This window comes from Peromyscus californicus, unplaced genomic scaffold (assembly GCF_007827085.1).
Source record: "Peromyscus californicus insignis strain IS unplaced genomic scaffold, ASM782708v3 Scaffold_20__1_contigs__length_68692818, whole genome shotgun sequence".
Lineage (NCBI taxonomy): Eukaryota > Metazoa > Chordata > Mammalia > Rodentia > Cricetidae > Peromyscus > Peromyscus californicus.
The window spans coordinates 68,387,170-68,408,633 of NW_026294503.1; the positions used below are offsets into that span (position 1 = coordinate 68,387,170).

At 51.2% G+C, this 21,464-nt stretch overlaps 2 protein-coding genes across 3 annotated transcripts in view; one reads left to right on the forward strand and one right to left on the reverse strand.

The window, feature by feature from the left end:
- Positions 1-8,828, forward strand: part of Pde1b (phosphodiesterase 1B) — a 28,456-nt gene extending 19,628 nt beyond the window's left edge. For both annotated transcript variants that reach the window (XM_052749193.1, XM_052749194.1), the window contains 11 exons: positions 304-420; positions 2,919-3,059; positions 3,421-3,521; positions 3,605-3,730; positions 3,849-3,950; positions 4,945-5,065; positions 5,314-5,395; positions 5,720-5,828; positions 6,291-6,421; positions 6,954-7,076; positions 7,546-8,828. In XM_052749193.1, coding sequence (XP_052605153.1) covers positions 304-420; positions 2,919-3,059; positions 3,421-3,521; positions 3,605-3,730; positions 3,849-3,950; positions 4,945-5,065; positions 5,314-5,395; positions 5,720-5,828; positions 6,291-6,421; positions 6,954-7,057 — 1,134 coding nt within the window. In that variant the 3' untranslated portion in view covers positions 7,058-7,076; positions 7,546-8,828. The remainder of the gene's footprint in view (positions 1-303; positions 421-2,918; positions 3,060-3,420; positions 3,522-3,604; positions 3,731-3,848; positions 3,951-4,944; positions 5,066-5,313; positions 5,396-5,719; positions 5,829-6,290; positions 6,422-6,953; positions 7,077-7,545) is intronic.
- Positions 8,829-9,584: 756 nt separating this feature from the next.
- Ppp1r1a (protein phosphatase 1 regulatory inhibitor subunit 1A) lies at positions 9,585-16,686 on the reverse strand. Its single transcript, XM_052749195.1, has 7 exons — positions 16,461-16,686; positions 13,229-13,289; positions 12,240-12,277; positions 11,776-11,839; positions 11,129-11,284; positions 10,140-10,246; positions 9,585-9,689 (listed from the first exon to the last, which is right to left on the reverse strand). Exons 1-7 carry the CDS (start codon positions 16,542-16,544, stop codon positions 9,684-9,686), a joined length of 516 nt encoding a protein of 171 aa, XP_052605155.1. The 5' UTR covers positions 16,545-16,686; the 3' UTR covers positions 9,585-9,683.
- Between the last annotated feature and the right edge of the window lie 4,778 nt (positions 16,687-21,464).

The following is a 21,464-nucleotide window of genomic DNA, read 5'->3' on the forward strand; positions in this document are numbered from 1 at the left end:
CTGGGTTTCTGGGAAAGAGGAGAAGGTTGGGGGTTGAAATAGCCATTGGGACTTCTAGATTCTGTTTGTGGTGCGATTCTTACTTCCCTTTTAAGTACTATTTCCATGTTCTTCTGAACCATTTTCGAGTACTTGTCTTCTTGTCTCACTGGTTCTGAGAGACACCTGGGATAAAAGAAACCCACTTACCCACCTTTGCTTTCTTGTTTCATTGGGAAGTATGCCTAGAAGTCCAGCTGATCTTGCCATGGCAGGGGAGCTCTGGAGGGGAGCTTTCCTGCCTAGTCTGTTGTTTCTCCACAGAACCTGGACCTCTGGTGCTTTGATGTCTTTTCCTTGAACCGGGCAGCAGATGACCATGCTCTGAGGACCATTGTTTTTGAGTTGCTGACTCGGCATAGTCTCATCAGCCGCTTCAAGGTTGGGCACCATCCCCCACCTATAGGCTGGACCCTCCACTCCTCTCTGTGCTGTCCTAAAAGATTCTCAATGAGTAGACTCCATTGTAGCTAGAGTTTTCCTGCCTGGCCCACAGTCAGGACAAATCTCTCTCACCTGCCAGTCCCACAGCCTCTCAGACCCAACCAAGTAAACACAGAGACTTATATTGCTTACAAACTGTATGGCTATGGCAGGCTTCTTGTTAACTGTTCTTATATCTTAAATTAACCCATTTCTATAAATCTATACCTTGCCACGTGGCTCATGGCTTACTGGCATCTTCACATGCTGCTTGTCATTGTGGCGGCTGGCAGTGTCTCTCTGACTCAGCCTTCCACTTCCCAGCTTTATTCTCCTCCTTGGCCTGCCTATACTTCCTGCCTAGCCACTGGCCAATCAGTGTTTTATTTATTGACCAATCAGCAACACACTTGACATACAGACCATCCCACAGCACTTCATAGCTCCCGAATCCCGCCCCAGTGTCAGGGATGACACCCCTGCTCACGTCATTCTTGCCTTTCTTGAAACTGCTGTAATCCAGCCTCTCCCTTCCTGCTTCCTGAGGGTACAGGTCTGCCATCCTTTGGGATTAGAGTCTCTCCATTTGTTCCCTGGGGGAGGGGAAGGGCCAGTGTGCAAATATGACTATTCTGTCTCCAGCTCTGGAGATTTTCTGAAGGAAATCTGCTGGGGATTTTCTGAAGGGGACTAGCTCTGAGAAGAGTTGAGAAGAGCTCTGTGCTTGGCAGAGGAAGACAATCTAGATAGAAGGCTGCTCTAGATCCTTCATCTGGAGGGAATAGCGCTGGGAAGGAACTGGGCCAGGAAAAACCACTTCAGAACCCAGGATTGACAAGAGACTTTGGGGTGACACCAGGGGTGTCAGATATTGAAGGTGAAGTGGCTGGCCTTGAAGGGCCTAGGCTAAGCAGTACAGGGTGTGTGTGTGTGTGTGTGTGTGTGTGTGTGTGTGTGTGTGTGTGTGTGTGTGTAGGTGTCCCCCAGCAGTCCTGTCTTATTCACTGGAATACTGTCCATGCAGCCTCTCCCTGACCCTTGACTCTTCTGATACCTCTTAAGAACTGTCATGGTAGTCATGAGCTGCTCACCTGAGTTCTCCTCCAGACCTTCATGAGGCCTGGCCTCTTGAATTTTCCTTGCTACTTCCAGGCCCTTCTCAGGCCAAGAATAGCAGGTCCCTTTCCTAGCTCCTGTTTCACTAGGTCATTGTGATGAACTTCAGACACCAGCTTCTTCCAAACTCCCTCCCTTTGTGGGTGGATGAGGTTTAGGGGGCCCCAAGAGCAGCTGCACTGGGTTGGCTTTAGCTAGCCTGCTTGCCTGCTTTACAACAGTTAGAAAAAGGGATGTCCACTGGGTCCTGGTCAGGCTTCTTTCCCAAGCTCCTTGGTCTCTTCCCTCCCTGATCCCTCCTTTCTCTTCCCTTCCCTTCCCTCTAGGGACACCATGGCAACGCAAAAGCAAGGGCAGTTGTCATGGAAACAGTCCTTTAAAATTCCCTGAATTTGGGGCACAGCCCTCCAGGGGTAGGGGTGGGGGATGCTAGGGTCTGAGAAGTGACATGTCTTCTGTGTCCATTGTCATTCTGAAGCTCATTTGCAGGAGCCTCCCCAAGTCCTGAGCCCTGGATCCCTTCCTGGCCTCAGGTGAAGATACTAGCCTTAGCCTCTAGGAGCCTTGAGCTCTTGAAGGAGGCAAAGATACCCCAGGGGCATCTGTAGTCAGGGATAGAATTGAGAGTGGCTCTATCCATGAGATAGTGGCTCTTGGGGTGTGTGCATATATGTGTAAATATTGTGGGCCTAGTGGGCTGCTCATTGGCATATGTGGAGTAGAGGTGGTCAAGGAAGGCTTCTCAGAGCAGCAGGTGCTCCACATCTGCTGCAAGGGTGCTCTGCAGCTCACCTTATTCTTCCTTTGCTTCTGAGCCTTCTCTATGGTATTGGATTTGGGGATGGTGCAGGTAGTTGGAAGGTAGGAGGGAGGCTTTCTTTCCTTTTCTTTGAAATCTCCAGGGAAGTAATAATAATTATAGATATTCTTTAGAGAGTACTTACTAAATGCCTTGTACTTTTCTCATTAAATCCCAGGTAGGTGGTATTATCTTTATTTTGTAATTAGGAAGGCACAAGGAGGCATGTGGATTACCCAAGGTGACACAGGCTGCAGGTGGTAGATCCTGAATCTGAGCCCCATTCTTTTGGGATCAGAGCCTGTAATAGTTCTCTGGGCCATACCCAATTCTTTATGGAGAGGGTAGGTGGGTGAAGTGGGGTTGAGAAGGTCTCCTTGTGTAGCTCACCTTGGCCTGGAGCTTGCAAACCTTGCCTTAGCCAAGTGCTGAGATTACAGGGGAGCGTCATTATACCTGACTACCTTGTAAAGAATGCTGGGATTGCCCATCTCATCACTCCTGTATATCCTTGATGTCTCTATTCTTCCCACTCCTGCAGATTCCCACTGTGTTTCTGATGAGTTTTCTGGAGGCCTTGGAGACAGGCTATGGGAAATATAAGAACCCTTACCACAACCAGATTCACGCAGCTGATGTTACCCAGACAGTCCATTGCTTCCTGCTCCGCACAGGCATGGTGGTAGGTCATGCTCCTGCTGTTCAGATCCTGTGGATCCAGAACTAGGAAGTCTTGACTGCTCTCTCAGTGCCCTTTTCCTCATCCTGCTTCCTTGGTGTCCCAACAGCTTTGGAGTCAAATTGCATTAACTTCATCCAGAGAATTCCCAGGTGTACCAATACTTCTTGGGCACTATTGGGGACACATGATGGGGTGTAGTGGACATATGACTGATGAGGACAGAGGAAGGTCTCTGGTCATTCTGAGAGTTGAAACATGTGGCTAGCTTTGATGATAGATGGAGTGCTGTAGTTGTGAGGAAGGTGTCTGGGCAGTGTCTGGCAGAGGGCTAGTCCAAGTTCATCCTCTTCCTCTTCCCTAGCACTGCCTGTCAGAGATTGAGGTCTTGGCTATCATCTTTGCTGCAGCCATCCATGACTATGAGCACACGGGCACAACCAACAGCTTCCACATCCAGACCAAGTGAGCAATGGGGCATGGTGGGGGCAGGAGGGGCCCAGGTTGCCAGCTTTATAGGGGGCTGGGCATGACATACAGCTTTACAGGTCAGAATGTGCCATCCTATACAACGATCGCTCGGTGCTGGAGAATCACCACATCAGCTCTGTTTTTCGAATGATGCAGGACGATGAGATGAACATTTTTATCAATCTCACCAAGGATGAGTTTGTGTGAGCAGAGGCCAGCATATGGCATCCCTGACACCCTTATCCCAGCCTTCTTTTCCCCATATCCTTTAGTCCTGCCTAGTGCTGAGAGGACCAGTCCCTTCTCTCTCTGTCCACTTAGAGAACTTCGGGCCTTGGTTATTGAGATGGTGTTGGCCACAGACATGTCCTGCCATTTCCAGCAAGTGAAGTCCATGAAGACAGCCTTGCAGCAGCTGGAAAGGTAGCACATCAAAGGGTATAGGCAGGGATAGGCCAGAGGGAGAGTCTTGTGAAGCAGCATGTACACTGGGCAGTTGATGTGCTAGGTTCTTACCTGGTTAAGAGACCCTTCTGGCTCCAGGCACTCATTTGAGTGTACATGGGTGTGTGTGGTATTTGTGAACATGGGCTTGGATTTATCTAACAGGTCTGATGGAGGGCATTGGCTGGGGACCTGGATAGGGGTTTTTATTGTAGTTGCAGGGCAGGATTACTCTGGAATGTTGGGAAATACATTTGATCTTTCTGGACACTTGTCCTTATCTGAAATGGTAACAGTGAAGTGCCTCCTTTCACACTAACTCCTGTTTTAAAGGCCACTGGGAGAGTTGTGTGAGGTTATAAAAGAACAAAACAAAGACAGAACAAATGTTATAATTCTATCTAATGCTGTTTAGAAGTGGCTGGGAATGTATAAGTGTGAGTAAGAGAGAATGAATTGTGTCCTGGAAGTGTGTGTTGACCTGTGTGTATGGTGTCTGAATGGGGATTGTGGGGTCACCGTGAGACACTGTTGGGGGCAGGGGTTAATGACAAGTATCATGATGATTCCATTGTAAATAATATCACTGAGTGCATATTATGTGTCAGACATCTTGAAATACTTGTTATGTCATTTAATTCTCAGAACAACTCAATATATGGTAGGCTTATTATTTTCACTTTTGACTTGAAGAAAATGAATTATGGATGTTTTCAGTAACTTGCTTAGTGTCTCACAATAGTGGTTGGTAGATATGAGGGGGAGTCAAATTCACACCCATTGATTCTAAGAGCTTGGGTTCTCAGCTACTGATCTGTGCTCTACATCTATACATACAGATGAGTTTGTTTGTGTGTAGACTATTTAGAGTTATGTGAAAAGGAGTGTTTGTGTGACTGAAAGATGGAGAATGGCCAAGGTCTCCTTTTCCTAAAAGACCAGTTTCCCTTTCTTTAACATCTGCCCTAACCAGGATTGACAAGTCCAAGGCCCTATCTCTTCTGCTTCACGCTGCTGACATCAGCCATCCAACCAAGCAGTGGTCAGTCCACAGCCGCTGGACCAAGGCCCTAATGGAAGAGTTCTTCCGCCAGGTAACCCTGCCAATTCCTACCCCCTGATGTGCAAGCTTCCCACAGCTACTCCAGAGCTCCACCTGGCTACATTTCATTTCACTCTTGAATTGATCCCAAGCCTGTGGGGTCAAGTCTCTACCCACAGAGCTGGATACTGGTTATCTCTGTTCACCCTCATTTCCAGGTCAAAGGGTAGTGTCCTTTTCTCCCATTGCAGCCACTTATCTCCCCAGCCCTCCCAACCCCGAGGCATCTTCTCTTCCCAGGGTGACAAGGAAGCAGAGCTGGGGCTGCCCTTCTCTCCACTCTGTGATCGTACCTCCACATTGGTGGCTCAGTCCCAGATAGGTGAGTCTGAGGGGGAAGAGGAAAGGAGCTGTCTGGGCCTGGCCAGGCTTGTTCTAAGCCTCCAAGTTCCCAAACCGTTCTTCTTGTTGAGGCAAGGATGCTGGGCTGGATGTGGGGTTCTGTGACAGATACCTGGAGCTGCATTAGAAGGTTCTCTCTGGGCTCACAGAGATATTGTCTCCAAGTTGTCCCCAGTGGGAAAGTTCTAGCTCCAGGTCACTTCTCTAGACTTTGTTACTTGTAGCCAGGGCTCACAACCATGAGATTCTTGCCTCTGCCTAGTCCTCCAAGTGAGACATTTTGCTGCTTGCCCCCTTCCTGCAGGTTTCATTGACTTCATTGTGGAGCCCACCTTCTCTGTGCTGACTGATGTGGCAGAGAAGAGTGTCCAGCCCTTGGCAGATGATGATTCCAAATCTAAAAGTCAGCCTAGGTGACTGTGACTGGGGTAACCATATGTCCTGGTTCATTGGTTGCACAAAGAGGATTCTTTCAGGAGAAAAGATACAGCCTAGGTGGGAGGGAGGGTAGGAGGGAGGTGGGATGCTTCAAGTTTGAAAGCCCCTCTGCTTGTCACAGAAGGATGAGACTAGAGGGGTGTGGCTCATACCTAGGCTCCCGATAATACTTTTCCCTTAAGGGTCTAAGCTGTCTTTCAGATAATCTTGTTTCTGTTTTCCTTCTACCAGGAGACTAATTGTGGAGAGGGAGGGGTGCAGTTACGGGAAAATAGACAAGGATTTGGGGGCATTTAGAAGAGGGAAAAGAGGAGGACTACAGCCTCAACCTTTTCCTGGTCTTCCATCTCTTCCATGCTGAGGGCTAAGAATTGGATTCTGAAGAGGGCTGGGTCTCACATCTGGAACTGGGGGTTTGTATGGGGTCTTGTTTCTAGCTTCCAGTGGCGCCAGCCTTCTTTAGATGTAGACGTAGGAGACCCCAACCCTGATGTGGTCAGTTTCCGCTCCACCTGGACCAAGTACATTCAGGAGAACAAACAGAAGTGGAAGGAACGGGCAGCAAGTGGTGGGTGTTGTTATGTATGCGTGTGTGTGTATGTGTGTGTGTATGTGTGTGTGTGTGTGTGTGTGTGTGTATGAACAGTCTAGGGCTGGCTGGTGGAGCTACAGCAGTCTACTTTTTGTTAAGTCCCAGGCAACTCTTTGACTCCTAGAGTTGGAAATGGAGCTAGTCAGACTAAAATAGGAGGCCACATGAAAGGCTGGCTGGTTGGTTTGGGCTGTTCTAGAATGAAAGCTGGAGAGGTGATAGGGACATCTGCAGTATTCTAAGCCCTGGGACCCTGTGCACATCATGGCTGGACTCTTTACACACTGTGGCTATCTCCAAATGGTGCCCCTGGAGATCTGGGTTACCCGGTAGTTCTGGCTGCACTGTGAGCAAGGGCTGTGAGTTTTTCATGTGAGATGGGTGGAGGTAGCTCAGCTTAGAGGCAGGTGGTAGATGAAAGTCAGTCTTCTTATTTTCTTCACATACACCTTGGTTCTGGAGAAACTACTTCTTGGCCTAACCTCAGCTTCCTTGGAACCCTCTGTAGGCATCACCAACCAGATGTCCATTGATGAACTATCCCCCTGTGAGGAAGAGGCCCCGCCCTCCCCTGCAGAAGATGAGCACAACCAGAATGGGAATCTGGATTAGAGAACTGGGGGCTGGCCAGGTGAGCTAGGGGGCAGGAGGGCAGCCAAGCCAGTCTGGCTTCAGGTGGCTCATCTCTGGGCTCTCTGCTCAGTAGGATGTGCTTTCTTTTTCCAGGCAATAAAGCAGAGAATTGGAGGCATAAGACTGAGCCAGGGCATGGGTGGGAAGCAAGGGGCTCCTGGCCCTTCTTTGGTCCCACAGTTCTTCCTTGAAGAAAGAAAGGACAGAACAGCACAGACAGGGTGACACATGTACTAGGCTCTGTGAGATTAGGGAACAGGCACCGGTCTAGGCACAAGGCTCAGTGAGGGCAAGTGAATAAATGTGACATTTCAGCCCAGCTCATACCACTGACTGTCATGCATCTGAAGGGTATTAGCATTCAGCTATTCTGGGGACTAAGGGAAGATTGGGTGGGATTTGGAGAAGGAAGATCAGGTTAGAGATGAAGTTCAAGAACAGAACACTGAAGTGTCTCCTTTCCACAGGTCCTCATTGAGTCCAAAGTCTTCGATGTCATTACCACTATCCATCAGGACTGGTTTCCCCATCTGCTCCAAGGGAGTGTGCTGGTCGGAGAGACAGCCCGCCTGAAAGCCAAATGCTGGAGCTGGTGGGGTGGGGGAAGTTCCCCTCCCCATCCAATCCCCAATGGGACACAAGCCTGGGGAACCACGTGCCCCCAGTGGTCACTGTGCCCACCCCTTGCCTCTGGACTCCCTTCCTGGCCAGGTGGCTACTTGGGAGGGGTGAGCTTCCTGCAGGTTTCCTATGGCCTGGAGGGGAGGGTCAGAGGTGCCAGCCCCCTTGGCCCTCCCCATCCTTCTTGCCTCCAAGTTTCTAAGCAATACATTTTGGGGGCTCCCTCAGCCCCCACCCCAGATCTTAGCTGGCAGGTCTGGGTTTCCCTTACTGTTTCCCAAGGAAGGGCCATAATAGGATGGGAGGCTGGCAGTTTTCAAAGCCCTGCATGGGAAGGGCAGGTGTCCCTTCAAGTACTTTCCTAGGAGGAGGTGGGGACATCCTCTCGACCCCAGACTTGCACTGCTTTGGCCTCACTCCCTCGCAAACTCCCTCTCTGATGCCCAGACAGTGGCTAGGAGAGGAGAGGGGCCATCGGGATTCTGTCTGCAGGAAGACTTTCCTGGGGTCCCTAAGAACGTGGGGCTGATCTGGGCTTGAGAAGCTTGTCACCTGCCCTACCCGGGCCTCTGGCCCTTGGCCTCCTTTCTGTCCCTGGGGACTAGGAGGCTCTCATCCGACCAATGTCTGTAAATGCTTTGAGGTCTTCCTTCAGGATGTATCTTATGAGCAAAGGAAGGAAAATACAGCTGGCCCCGGTGTAAGTGGGGTGAGGTATTACCCAATAATCCATGTTGTCACAGAGTGGGTCCTTCCTGCCTCCCTTCTCCCAACACTGGCCCACCATGAGATTCCCCTCCCTGGGCCCCTGGTGGGTGGAAGGCAGATGGGGAGGGGTTCAGGGCTGTTGTATCCTGAAGCACACAGAGCAAGTGCAGCCAGGAAGAACCTCTTCCTGTCCTCAGGCTCCTTGCCCCACCTCACCCAAGAAAAGGCCAAGTCCAGGTGACTGCCTCCTCCTTTCTTGTAAATACCAGCCATGCGTTTGTACAGTGGGCCCTGTTCTCGTGAAGTCCATCTCCATGGTCATTACACCTGCCACTCTGAACCGCATGTGACTCCCCCATGCTTTTGGTCTCCCAGGCCCCTGATATAGCCAGAGATCAATAAAGAAGGGAGACCAGCTGGATGTGTGTGGTGTTCGCAAGGTACAAGTTCTCTCATGTGTCTTTATAGTTGTTTTCTTCTGAGTTAGATGTAACTCTGGCATGGTATTCTCCCTGAGTGTTGGAGGGAGACCCAGGTGAAGCCTATCTGGTACCCAGGCTATGCTCTTTTTGGCTGTGTGGCACTGCTGCAGCAAACAGCGTGAAAGAATCTTGCCTTTTCCCTTACTCTCTTTAATTCTTTGGGAGAATCAGAATCAGCATCATGAGATGCCTGGCTGGGACTAGAGGCCATTTCTCCATCTGTGCATGGTGTTAGTCTTACCCTGACCTTAGTATGTAGGACAAGGGGCGAGGTGGCTCTATGGGTTTCTAGCCACTGGGTTCTCAGGAAATCTTTCCTATCAGGCTGGAATAAGAAATAGTGGTCACAGAATTGGAGGCCAGACCATTCCAAATACTTCTTTCTCAGGGGTCTAGAGACAATGTGCACTTCCCACGTATGTCCAGCAGACGGTGCCATAGCACAGTCCTAGCTATCTGTTTTAGAGCAGCAGTCTCCTAGAGTGCAGCCCTGCTATGTGGGCAGAGCTTTCCTCAGTAAGATAGAAAGCCTTGAGGTGACCTCTGACTTCCAGACTCCCATTTCTCTTCATGAAAGTAAAGGCAAGGCTTCTGTCAGTTTCCCTAATTCCTTCCCTAGTTGGTCCTGAGAGTGCAGACAAGAGCTGAGGACGGAAGGGATCCCCAGGCTGGAAAGAAGGAAAGCACCAAGGACCTAACACCAAATTTATCACTTTTAAAAACAAGAGATTAAGAAACATCCAGTGTCCATGAGTTTCCACACTGCAGTGGCGATCCCAGGATGTCAACTCCTTTCAGACCTGTTGCGGGGAAAGACAGGGAAGGTGATTGAAGGGCTGTAGGCTCATCCTTCCTTCTGGTCACCCCAACTATCCACCTTCTGAGGCAGCTTTTGCTGTGGATCTCAAGTCTGAGCCCTCTCTCTTCTAGGCAGGGGTTGGAAAGTATCTCTGCTCTTAGTCCATAATACTTTGGCTCCAACTGCCCTTTACTAAAAAAATAAAAGCAAACCCATGGCCTACTTGCATCACCTGTTCCAGAAGGTATACCCAACAAACTCTCGATTTGATCCTTCCTGCAGCTACTTAATCCCCTCTCTCTTTGTCAGAGGAGATATGTGGCCACTTACCATAAAGGCTAACTTTTCAGTGACTAAATAAAGCTGCTTCTTTGTCTACTCCTCTGGTTCTAAATACAAGGCCCTACAACCTGGTCTCCTGCAAGCCCAAAGCCCAGCCCATGGGGCTTACCAAGCTGGCTCCCTGGGAATCCAGTGGTGACATGTGGGCTGAGGTGTCCTCTGTACTGGGCTGCACACCACATTGCTCTTGAATCTTGGGGGTGGATTCTGCAGGTTCTAGGGAGGGAAAGTGGGTGATGGAGGGAGAGTCATCCCTTATAAAGGGCTGCAGTTGTTGAGAAGGAGCCCCAAGACCCACTGGGAACAGATTTACCCTGCAATCCAGGGTTTCTCTGATCACAGTTACTATGATAGCTTCACTATCTTTTTTCTCCTGTAACCAGAGACTGAGAAATAAAAGTAAAACAAAACAAAACCCCAAACCCTCTAAAAAGTTAAAAAAAAATTGAGTATAAACTCAAATGAGGCTAAGTCTGACATGAACTGCTTTGAGGCTATATTGTTACTTATCCCACTCAGTGTGACCATTCACTGGACTGTAGAAAAGCTTGTGTTTGATTACAGGATGCTCTGCTGGGTGTGTTATGTAACACACAGTATGTGCACTGTATCACTTTCACACAGTTGGAAATGATATGAATTCTGGAATACATTTGGGATTGTGGCTGTGCATTATCACCATCAGCATTACATTCTCTGTATTGAAGGGTTTGTATGTATCAGGTGTTGAGCCAGACTCACTGGAAGACTCCAAGGCAACCCTAGTGAGATAGATGCTCTGTTGGTAAACTGGCCAGTGGTGCAAGCAGGACTGTAGTCCTGGCTCCATTGCAGGGCCAAATACTGTTTCCAGTGTGGTGGGTTTTTTCCTCATTTCTCAGCCACAACAAGATCTCTGGAGTCCAAGGTGGAAGCTTACAGTAAGACAAAGTGATTCAAACACGTGATATGTGCAATACATCCATGTCCTTGACTGGGCTTTAGGCTACTATTCCATCTCTCTCAGGCTGAGACTCCTCCCCGTCCCCCTGGGGGTAAAGCTGTCTTCTTGCAAGGCTGGGAAACTGCATTCTGGGACCCTTCCAGGCTTGTACATACTTTGTGCTATCCCAGGGGTAACCAGCCTTGACGCTGAGCCTGTGCCTGAGATCCCAGGTGGGCAGGACTCCTGGTTCCCTGTGCTCTCAGTGGCTCCCTCAGGTTCCTCTCCTTGCTTCTGTTGCCCTAGGTGATGTTCAACCATCGTCTGGAGCTCTAGGGGCATAGAGAAAGGAGGAAACATTGGATATGACTGCCTAAAATCTCCTTTGTGGGGTTCTCCCAAATTCAGTAGCCCCACCAACTGGTCTGTGCACATTGCTGGGTGCTTGAATTTCCAATGCACTGAGATCTAAACAGCGAGAACATTAGCTGGGCAATAAGGAGAGAGAAAGAGCCTTCAAGTACACAGCCACTCCTAATTTACTAGGATCTATGGTCTCCCTAGGGGCAGGAGAGAAGCCTCAATTTGGACTCAAGGAATATAGTACCTTCCATGTGCTATGCTGATGAGGTCACATGTGCTATTTATCTGCCATAGTGAGGAGGTGGTATGAATTAGTTTCACCAAGGCCACAAGAGACTCCTTCACATAGCAACAGCTCCACTCAAATAAAGGCAGCCCCAGTGACCTCCCAAGGGTTCCCTGCAAAGGGTTACTAGATCTACACCCCAGCAGAAGGGAAATTGGAAAGGAGATGCCAAACCTTTCATGGTGGGTGTGGTCCTTGTCATCTTCTTCCGTTGCCGTGGAGACATTGACAAAGTGGACTGTGAAGGACACAGAGCCTAGATGGGTGCCAGCCCTTCCCACCCTCCTCCTCTGCCTTGGCACGCTTTTGGATTAGAAATCAGGGCAGGTGGGTTTCAGGAGAAAGAGAAGATTCCTGTTTTTTAGCTGTTTCCACGAGGCTGAACATGGAGACTGTGTGTGAGAGGGAGGTGGAGCGTGTGCAGAGGTACTCCCACACATCTTTTGGGCTGGGGTGCATGGAAGAGGGCATCAAAGGCCTTACTGGTAGGGAACACAGTTTTTGCTTTGGGTTCTGGGGAGCTTACGCAGGGCCTGTATATGCTAAGTGGGTGCTCTCTCTCACAGAGCCACATCCTAGAACTGGAGGACCAGGGTTTGGCTTTTGAGTGCTGGTTTGAGTGGGAGGGACCAGCTCACCTTGAGAAGTGGGTTGGGGATCCGATCTTCATCTATCTCTGGGGAAAATAGGAAACAACAACAACAACAACAACAACAGCAACAACAACAACAAAAACAGTAATAAGAGCAGGAAACCCAGGGAGTTCCCAAAGACCTGAGTTCTTAAGGAGAAGGGACTCTGCAGTCACCTCTGTTCTGAGCTGTCCCAGGAGCCTGCTCTCTCTGGATCCCCCTGCACTGCTGCTTGGCTTTGTCAAGACTTAGGCCCTGTGGCCAGGCCAAGCCTGTATCCTAGCCTCAGGCTTTGAGGTCTATGAAGGCAGATTTGAGGTCCTTCTGCTTTTTTCCCTTCTCTGCAGCATCCAGGTCTCTTTCTCCTCCCAGTTATTCTTTCACCCCCAAAGCCAGAGCTGAGCTTTCACAGGAGCAGGGCTGCCTGAGAGAGAATAGCAAACTTGTTCTGATTAGGCCCACAGATGTGCATCATTTATGGAAGTTGGGGGTAGGCTGGAGATTCGGGCATCCCAGATTTCAGACTAGCCTGTTCACTTCTTTTTCACACCTACCAAGCTCCTCTGACATTCTCCAAGACCGTGTTCTGTCTCCAGACCTTGGTGGGGACTCTGGTGACCAGAATCCCATCTGCTCCCTGAGCTGTTTCTAACCTTACCCCCTGGAGACCTGATGCTAGATGATGGAGGCGGTCTCTCCCCCTCACAGCTGTCACTGCATTTGGGAGTGGGGATAGTGACATCTCAGTTGCTGGAGAAACCTAGAAGGCTGTCACCACAGCAACCTGCACTTAGTTGGCCATCCCAGTTCCTGGAGGGCTTAGGAACCAGGTGGTTCCCTCCCCTCCTAGCACAGCTCCATCTTTCTAAAAACAAAATAAATCCTGCTGAGGCAGCATGGGGTGAATGCCTACTACCCAAGTCAGCCCTTCCTTTCTGGCACCCATCTCCTCTTACAGGGACCCCCTTCTTCCAGGCATTTGTCCTTTGGGTTACCTGGGGATGACTGGTCACTGGTCAGCACAAGTGTGGCAGGGGTGGGGCGGCGCCTCCGAATCTGGGTTAGGGGAGAAGGAATAAAAGGTCAGGTTAACCAGGAACACCACTCAGGCCAACTCTGTACATTCCTTAAAAAGTGTCAAGTTAACTTTAGAGTACTGTTGGCTCATTCAGGGATGAGCTGTTCTTAGGAACTCAGGAGACCACCTGGGCCATCTACACGTTTCCTTCCCTGCACTGCCTCCCCACCCCACTCTTGTCCTGTTCAGCTTTCCTTTCAGAAGCTTTGTCAACTCTGTGCATCAATTGTTGTTGTCCTTTGGTCCATCCTGGATCAATGGTCAGAAATAACCTGAGGGGTCAGAGGACTTTCCCTCAGCCTCTAGTCCACCCCCTAAGCAGATATTAACCTTTTGTGGGGTCATACCTGTCTGCAGAAGGCCTCTCTCAGGCTCACCCATCATGAAGGAAGAAGGGCTTGAGTACACCTCTTCCCTGGCCACCACAGCTCCTCAACACTCTAAGGTTTCCTTAGCCTTGGATACACTGGCTTTTTGATTGGTCAGGGAACAGGGGAAGTGGTCCCGATGGTGAACAGGACATGAGGAGGGGTCCTGGGTAGAATCCTGGCCAGCCACAGGGGAAACTAGAATATAGAGCTGATTGGTGGTTAGGGTTCCAACTGAACTCCAGCCACCCTCCTGCTGTTGGTTTTTCTTCTTGTCCTGCTGTCTATTGATTATTGCTGAATTCCACAGACTCTTGGGATGTGTAGTTTTTCCCTTTCTGGGGAAGGTTTGGAAGAGAGTGGCACCACAGGGGTAGAGCTCCTGCAGCTCTCTCAGGGCAGCTGTGGGGAAGCAGGAAGGAGTCCAGTGAGGACCCAAATGATCAGGGTTAGATCTGTTTGTAGCTATCACTTGGCATCACCACCACTGGCAGTGGTGGGTGGAGGTGACAAGATGCCTAGAAAGTGGGAATAGTAGGAGGGACTGTGTGAGCCAGAGAGGTGGCTCTTCCCAAAGAAAGACAGCATGTATGGAATGGGGCTGAGTGACCTCTTGCTTCAGGGGAAATCAGTGGCATCTGTTTTTAGTGACATTTCAAGGTCCCAGTAGAGCCAGACGGGTGTGTGTGTGTGTGTGTGTGTGTGTGTGTGTGTGTGTGTGGTGTGCATGTTTAAATAGTAAATGTGAATTGTCTCTGACTGTTCCTGGTACAAGATGCTTCATGTATGTGGGAGTGGGACCACCCCTTTGCTAGGATCTGACTCCTTACTTGCCTTCTGACTGAATAGGGGTGGGGTGGGAAGGTTTGGGGTTTGGGGTGGTTGCTGGAGAGGAGTGCAAGTGACCCAGACTGGTGGATTTGGGATTAATGGTTTGACATAGCACCTGTATTGGGAGCCCAAAAGGTCAGCAGGGCTCTGTGAGGTTGGGCAGGTCCCTTAACAGACTTTTTGCCCTAAATAGAGAGATTTGAAGCACCCTGAGTCATTGAGAATTGTGATATTGTTAGGGGGGAGGAAAGCCAGACTCCCTGGGTCCTAGGTACCCAACAGAGAGGTCTCTTTTCTGTTTCTGCCCCCACCTCTCCTAGCTCTCAAGGACATATGAAGGTTGTGGTGGAGGTTAGCAGCCTCCACCCTAATTCTGCTGTACACTTAGCTTCCCACTCTTTCCCCACCTGCACCCCATGGAGGCTGGGGTAGGAGCTCCTGCTATACTTGGAGCTTTTGCCTACGTACCTGGTAGCACAGCAGGAAGGATGGGGGCAAACTTTTAGGCCCAGGAGACAGATTTCTGAAGACTAGAAAAGAGTGGGCAGAGTCCCAGCTCTTTGCCCACTTTGGCCCCTTCACACTGTCATACGCCCCCACGTGCTCCTTTGCCCCCAGCTCCGTGAATCAGCCAGCCTGCCCTCCTCCCTCCCACCTCAACACCAAACAGAAGCAGGTGTCAGGTCCTGTCTGCTAGTGGGAGGCAGCTCTCAGAACTTCTGACTCCTACAGTCCCACTGCTGGGCCTCCTTTCCTGGGTCAGAAGTCATTTTAGCTAATCTCCTGTCTCAGGGCATTGGCCTATTCCTTGAGCCCACAGAAACCACTCCTCTTCTCAGGTGTATGAGGTCTCAATACACCCTGTCCAGCCACACCTTACAGCTCTGGAGATGCCCAAGGCCAGGATACCTGGCCTTCCCTTGCCCTGAGAAGTAGTTTCAAAGAGCACATGTGTTGGCCTTTTTCATCCACACCCAAGTCTATCAATCAGCCTGAGCATCGTGGAAACCTCTCTCTCTCTTGCCCATCCCTAGAGGTCTCAGAGTCTCTCAGGTGGGGAGCTTGGCGGTGAGTAGCTAGAAGCAGGAGTCCCCGCCTGGAGAGAGCTGGGTGCTCTTGTGGATGAGTTGGTCTCCACATGGCCAGCGAATGCGAAAAGAGACAGGCTGCAGGTAGTAGTCCTTCCCATACGCTCACTGACGCTGAGACACACTGCTCACTCACACACTGCCGCCTCTGCCAGGCTGCTCTGAGCTAAAAATAGGCCAGGCCAGGAGGCTGGGCCAGGGCCCTGCACTCCCACCCGGTGAGCCAAGCTCTCTTAGTGGCTAGCTCCTGGCTAAGCTTGGACCCCAGCCCTAGGCTCTCTAGTCCGCCGCACTGAGCCCCGCATCTCACCCCCACCCCCTACTCCAAAGGGCAGGAGTTAGACCCAGGACCCACGTGCTCCGACTAGCAGAAGGGAACAAATATCAGCTTGCAGACCCCCGCCCTCACCCCAAAGCTCCTCCATCGCTGTCCTCATCCCCTTGGGTGCCACACTCAGGGCCCAGGTGCGAACCAGTCGGAGGGGCGGAGCTGTCTCTTCTTCCCACTTGCCGCCCCCCTTCCGGCGGTACCCTTTAGGTCAGTGCCGACACCCAGCTGGTAAACTCCGGGGGTTGACTGAGAGTGAGGGGACGCAAGGTCGCCAGAGGAGGAGGGGTCGTGTCCACAAGGCAGGGCAGGGAGTGAACGACGCTCTCGGAGACTCCCAGCACAGGGACCCGCACTGACGGGGAGACCTGGCTCTGCCGTTGGGGGAGGGGATGGAGGACCCTCCCCCCATAAATTGGGCGAGTGCGTCCCAGAAGGGGTGCGGTGTCGGACTGGGGGGCGAGGCCAGGATTCAGGTTCCACGGCCGGGTCCCTAGATCATCGCCGAGTCTCGCTGCCCCGCCCTTCCCATACCTGCTCGGCCGCCTCGGGGTCCAGGTGCGGCTCCAGCAGCGGAACTGTGAACTGGATCTTCCGTGGGCTGTTATCCGGCTCCATGGCTTGGGGCCCGGCGGCGGCGGGACTCGGGCTGGGGCGGGCGCACTCCTTCTCCGCTGCGCTCCGGCCCCGGCCCCAGCCCGGCGCTAGGCTCGCAGCTCCAGGCTCGGCGCGCCCCACTCGGCCCGAGGACTGTGCAGCTGCGGATTGGCTCTGCACCGCCCCTCCCGGTCCCCTCTTTCCCTAGTCCTGAGCCTTAACCCCGTCGTGGCTGCACTGGCGGCCGCGCGGGTCGCCGCCCCTCCGGCTGGAGAGCCAGATCTGGGCGGGCCGCTGTTCTAGTCCATCGGTTGGCCGGCATCCAGGTATCCTAGAATTCTAGGCAGGGGGTGGATGTGAAAAGGGGCTATCAAGAACTTCTTCAAGCTGGGGCAGGTTTCAGGGTCTGGGAAAGTGGAAGGGCACAACCTGAGAAGATTGTATTTATGATGTAAATGAGATTTCACAAAGAGAAAAGATGGGAAGGGAATTTAGGAATGCAGCAGGAGAGATTAAGGTTAGACTATGAGAAGACTTTCCCTTGAGGAAAATACTAGAGTGGAAGGGAAAACTTGGAGGGCAGTTATCGACTTTGGATCCTGTCCAGTCCAGTGAACACTCCGGACAGGGGGAGCAGGGGAAGGCCTAGGAGGGTCTCAGGAGCGTGACTGGAATGAGGGTGGACCAAGGGCTTGGGGAAAGAGGGCCATTTAGGATAAAGAAGGAGCCATGGGGGTGAAAGCCAATCCTGCTTGTGAAATAGATTTCTTTTTCTGCTTGCTACATTGTGGGCCTGCAAAGTAGGCGAAAGGCCTTCAAAGGGAGGGCAGAGATGTGGTAGAGGGACGGAGAGGGATGCCCCTCTGGTGGAAAGGCCTGTTTGCAGATGACTGGTGTCCACTTTCATTGTTGGCAGAAAAATGAAAATGCTTTGCTGTGACTGGAGGCCTGGAAGTTAGACTATGAGAAGAACTTACTGGGTTGGTATGGGACCAACATACCACTCAATACTAACCAGTGAGGGTGACAGGATATTCATAGGAGTTGGAGTGCCCTGTACTAGGGCAGGGGGTCACTGGACAGAGAGAGGTGGGTGCTGGACACTGGGGAGCAGGCCCTGATTGATTTAGGAGGTACTGAGACAGAGAAGAAAGCCTGCAGTGCTGGGGGAGGTGCATGGCAGGGCCAGGAGATCAGTTTCTTTCTGATCTTAAACTGAACAGAGGGGAGGGTCCAATCAGGTTGAGGCCTGGCTCCAGGAGAATGGGCCCTTGACCACCCTCCACCCCCCTACTCTAGGGGGTAACTTTAACCCTCAATCTGGGATCCTCTAGTAGGCTTTCCATGGCCCCTTCCCCTCTTTCCTCCAAAAATAGCCGCCGCCCTCCCCCAGGGATCTCTTTACACAGCAGGCAGGCTCAGCTTTCTCCAGGGCAAGGCCAGGTTGCAGCCACTCAGCGGCCCTGAAGGCTCTAGCCAGTGGCCCCTCTATGTGCTGTTCACTGTAGCACTGAGACTCTGGGAATGCTTTTCCTGGCCCTGTCCCCTCTCACAGCCTTTTGCTCTGTTTGAGTAGTAGGGCAGGTGTTCAGTTGCCTGGGCTTCTCAGTGTCCCTGGTCCCAACGTCTGTGCACTCACATCCCAGGGCAGGGGTGTAAGAAGAGGTGGTGAAGCCACCTAACTTGGGAGACAGAGCATGGGGTGCCTCAGGGCCTGGTCACTGTTTTCCTCTTTCTCTTTGCTTCTCTCTCCTACATATACACTTAGGGGCACTGTGTCCTCTAAAGAGAGCCGGTTCTCTGTCTCCTTGTCCTGGACTGAAGGACCTGAAGGCACCATCCCCATTCCCCATCTCCTTTGCAGTGTCAGAACCTCCATGCTTCATAGATGAGGATCCATGGAGTAAGGGCCCTGACACAGAAGCAGACCACATCTAATTTAGTGCTGGGGTGTGTGTTGGGGGGCGGGGGACTCCTGGCTTGTTTCCATGCAGAATTTCAGAGTGAGGGTTCCTCTATCTGGGCTCTTATGAGATAGATTCCACTCTCACGGGGTGGTCCAGTTTACTTAGATTTCGTCCATGTTCCTTTCTTTCCCTTAAATTTTAGCCCTATAATTCCTTAGGTACCTTGCCTGCCCTCAGTGTTCCCATCTCAGCTCCCAGATTCTGACTTCCTTTGATTTGAAAGCTCTAGGCTAGGTGGGGGCCAAGAGGGGCTTAGTGGAAATGAGAAGGGTCCTGGGAGCCGCTGTGTAGCAGTGGTGGCAGGGTGTAGGGGGTCAGGGGGCAGGAAGTAGTAGTCAGAGAAAGCCAGAGCAAAGAGAGACCTCCCTGGGCCACCACAAGGATGAAGGGCTGGCTGGCAGGAGGGAGGTGGAGTGGGCCCCAGCACAGCTTCTGCAGGCCAAGTGGAGTAGTGACTGTGAAGGTGTGTGCATGTTGCTTTGACCTTTATCTGTGCCCTGAGCTGAGTAACTGTGAGCACCTGCTAGGTGTGTAGGAAGCAGTGTGGATTGCACGCAAAGGGCGGGGGAGTGGCAGAGGGCCTGTGCCTGCCTGGATAGGGCTCCTAGCTTAGGAGTACTGAGTCTGTCTCTTTCTCTGATCACATGCGTCTATGTGAAGAGTGCCCAAGTGGTCACTCTTCTCCCCTACCCACAACTGCATCCCAGGTTGCAGAGTCATAGCTACTCCAGGGCACACTTCTGGCTCATGAATATTTAAGGTTACAGGGATGTGACATGGTGATGCCATCATCTAATGGCCCATTCTCCCTGCTGCCTGTGCTACCTTCTGGGTTAATGGGCTACACCTTGTTTTTGCTGATCTACCTTCCTTGCTCCACTAACCTTAGTGTTAATTTCACTAATCCTCACAACCAAGCCTGAGGATGGGTAACCATGGTGTTGTAGAGAGATGGGTCCACCTGAGCTGGGATTTGGGAGGTCAGGTTCAAAACCTCCCTCTGCTATCAATGCCCTTGGTGGCTATGCACCCTGCTCCCCTGTGGGGGTCGAGGCAACCTGAAGATGTCTTTCTGTTTTAATGTTCTGTCAAGAATCCAAGGCAAGCCAGCCTCAGCCAGGAAGTCACAGGACCAGGCTGACAGCATGGAGGACCTTGCCTTCAGCTTCCAGCCTGGTCAGGTGGCAGAGTGCACTCCTGGGTGTGGAGTGCACGGTACTGGCACATTGTCCACACAGTTGTTCGTACACACTTGCTCACACAGTTCTGCAGAGGAAAGGCTTGCAGCTGCTTTTAACCCCCAAAGAAGCAACAAGCCCATCTGCATGGTTCCTCGGGAATGTGCTGCTATTTCTTAAGCCTTTCTGGAACCTCTTTTGGAATTACTTCAGAGCTTGTGGCATATACTCTGAACATTCTCATTGTGGCTTCTGACCTCTAGAGTGACTTTGCTTTTTTGAATAATTCGAGAGTTGTTAGGGATTTAGTCCTGTGAAGCAGGGAGGTTGGAGGGAGGGGTAGGTACCATTCCTGAGACTGTAATTCTGCAGGCTTCCAAAACCTGTCTAGAAGATGTCTCCACTAGAGATACTTCCAGAACCTCTTGGAGATCCCAGATGCCCCATTGGTGTAGATACATGCTTTCTGCAGTGAGCTGGAAGAGAGAGCTTCAAAAGGCCCATTTGCCTGTGAGAGAGCCTATCAATGCAATTGTCCCAGGCCCTGGTGGCAGCCTTGCGGCTAGTACTCTTGGGAACCGGACTGGTACTTGCTCACATTCAATTCACTCTCTTCCAAAGTGCTTTACTGTTCCACTAACTACAGCTACCACTAGTTGAGGTGGAAGAGACTTAGGAGCAGCCATCCAAGCCCTTGGGCTAGAGACCAGAAGCACTTGACCTAGGGACTGGCATCATGCCAACCTTTGCTGCAGCAAGCTAGAAGAAGGGCCAGTGTCAGGGCTTGACTCAGATGACCTCTTGAAATACATGGGCACCCAGATGGTCTTCAGCAGAAGACCAACTCATAGATAGCTATTAGCCCAACCTTCTTACAGGTTGGATTGATTCTTTCAACAAACATTTACACAAGCCAGGCACTATGCTAAGTGCTCCAGGTACAACAGAACTCAAAACAGATCCAGTGTCTGTTTCTGGACCCCATTCAGCTTAAGTGCCAGCTGGTGATAGGTGGCTAATACTAACCAGTCTGGAGTGTCACAAAAGTAGAAGAACAAGATGCTGTAACTCCCAGGACAGTAAGAGAGGGTGTGTGTGTGTCAGCATGACCCTGGGCTTTTCATACTCACCTGGGCTCAAATTCTAGTTCCATCACTTAGTGTCTGTGACCTTAAACAAGTTGCTTAGCTTCTCAAACTCTCAATTTCCTCAGTCTTAAAACTGGCTTAACAAGAGGCAATCCTGTTATATATAGAGAGGATTGGGCTTATGTCGTCCCAAATGGGTTACATCCATTACATGCTTGCAAATGTTTTCTCCTTTGGTGCTTGCCAAAGCAGGATAGAGGAAAGGGCTATTGATGCCTTCAGAACTGGGGGCAGGGTGTGGGAGGTGCAGATATGCCAGGAGTACATTCCAGCCTCTTTTCAGTCAGGTTCTGCTTCCCCTCATGTTTGTCAGATCAGCTGTTCTTAGCGTCCAGCTGTGTCCTCATCAGCATGGGTTATCATCCTACCCTACTAATTACCCTCCCCCCCCAGGTTAATGATTAAATCTAACGACTTTGACTTGGAGGTGGGATGATGGAAAATTTCCTAGCCCCAGGACAGAATAAGTGTAGGTTACCAGGAGTGGGGAAGCCAAGGCCCCCTGGCTTCTGGTGTGTTGTTGTAGGTGGCTGGGGGAGCAGATGCCAGCTTTCCTCCTGGGGCTCTCAGCAGGAGGGGGTGGCTGCAGGAAGGGTCATTTGAAAGTTATAGCTTGACAGAGAGATTTGAGCCCCAGCCCTGCTCTGC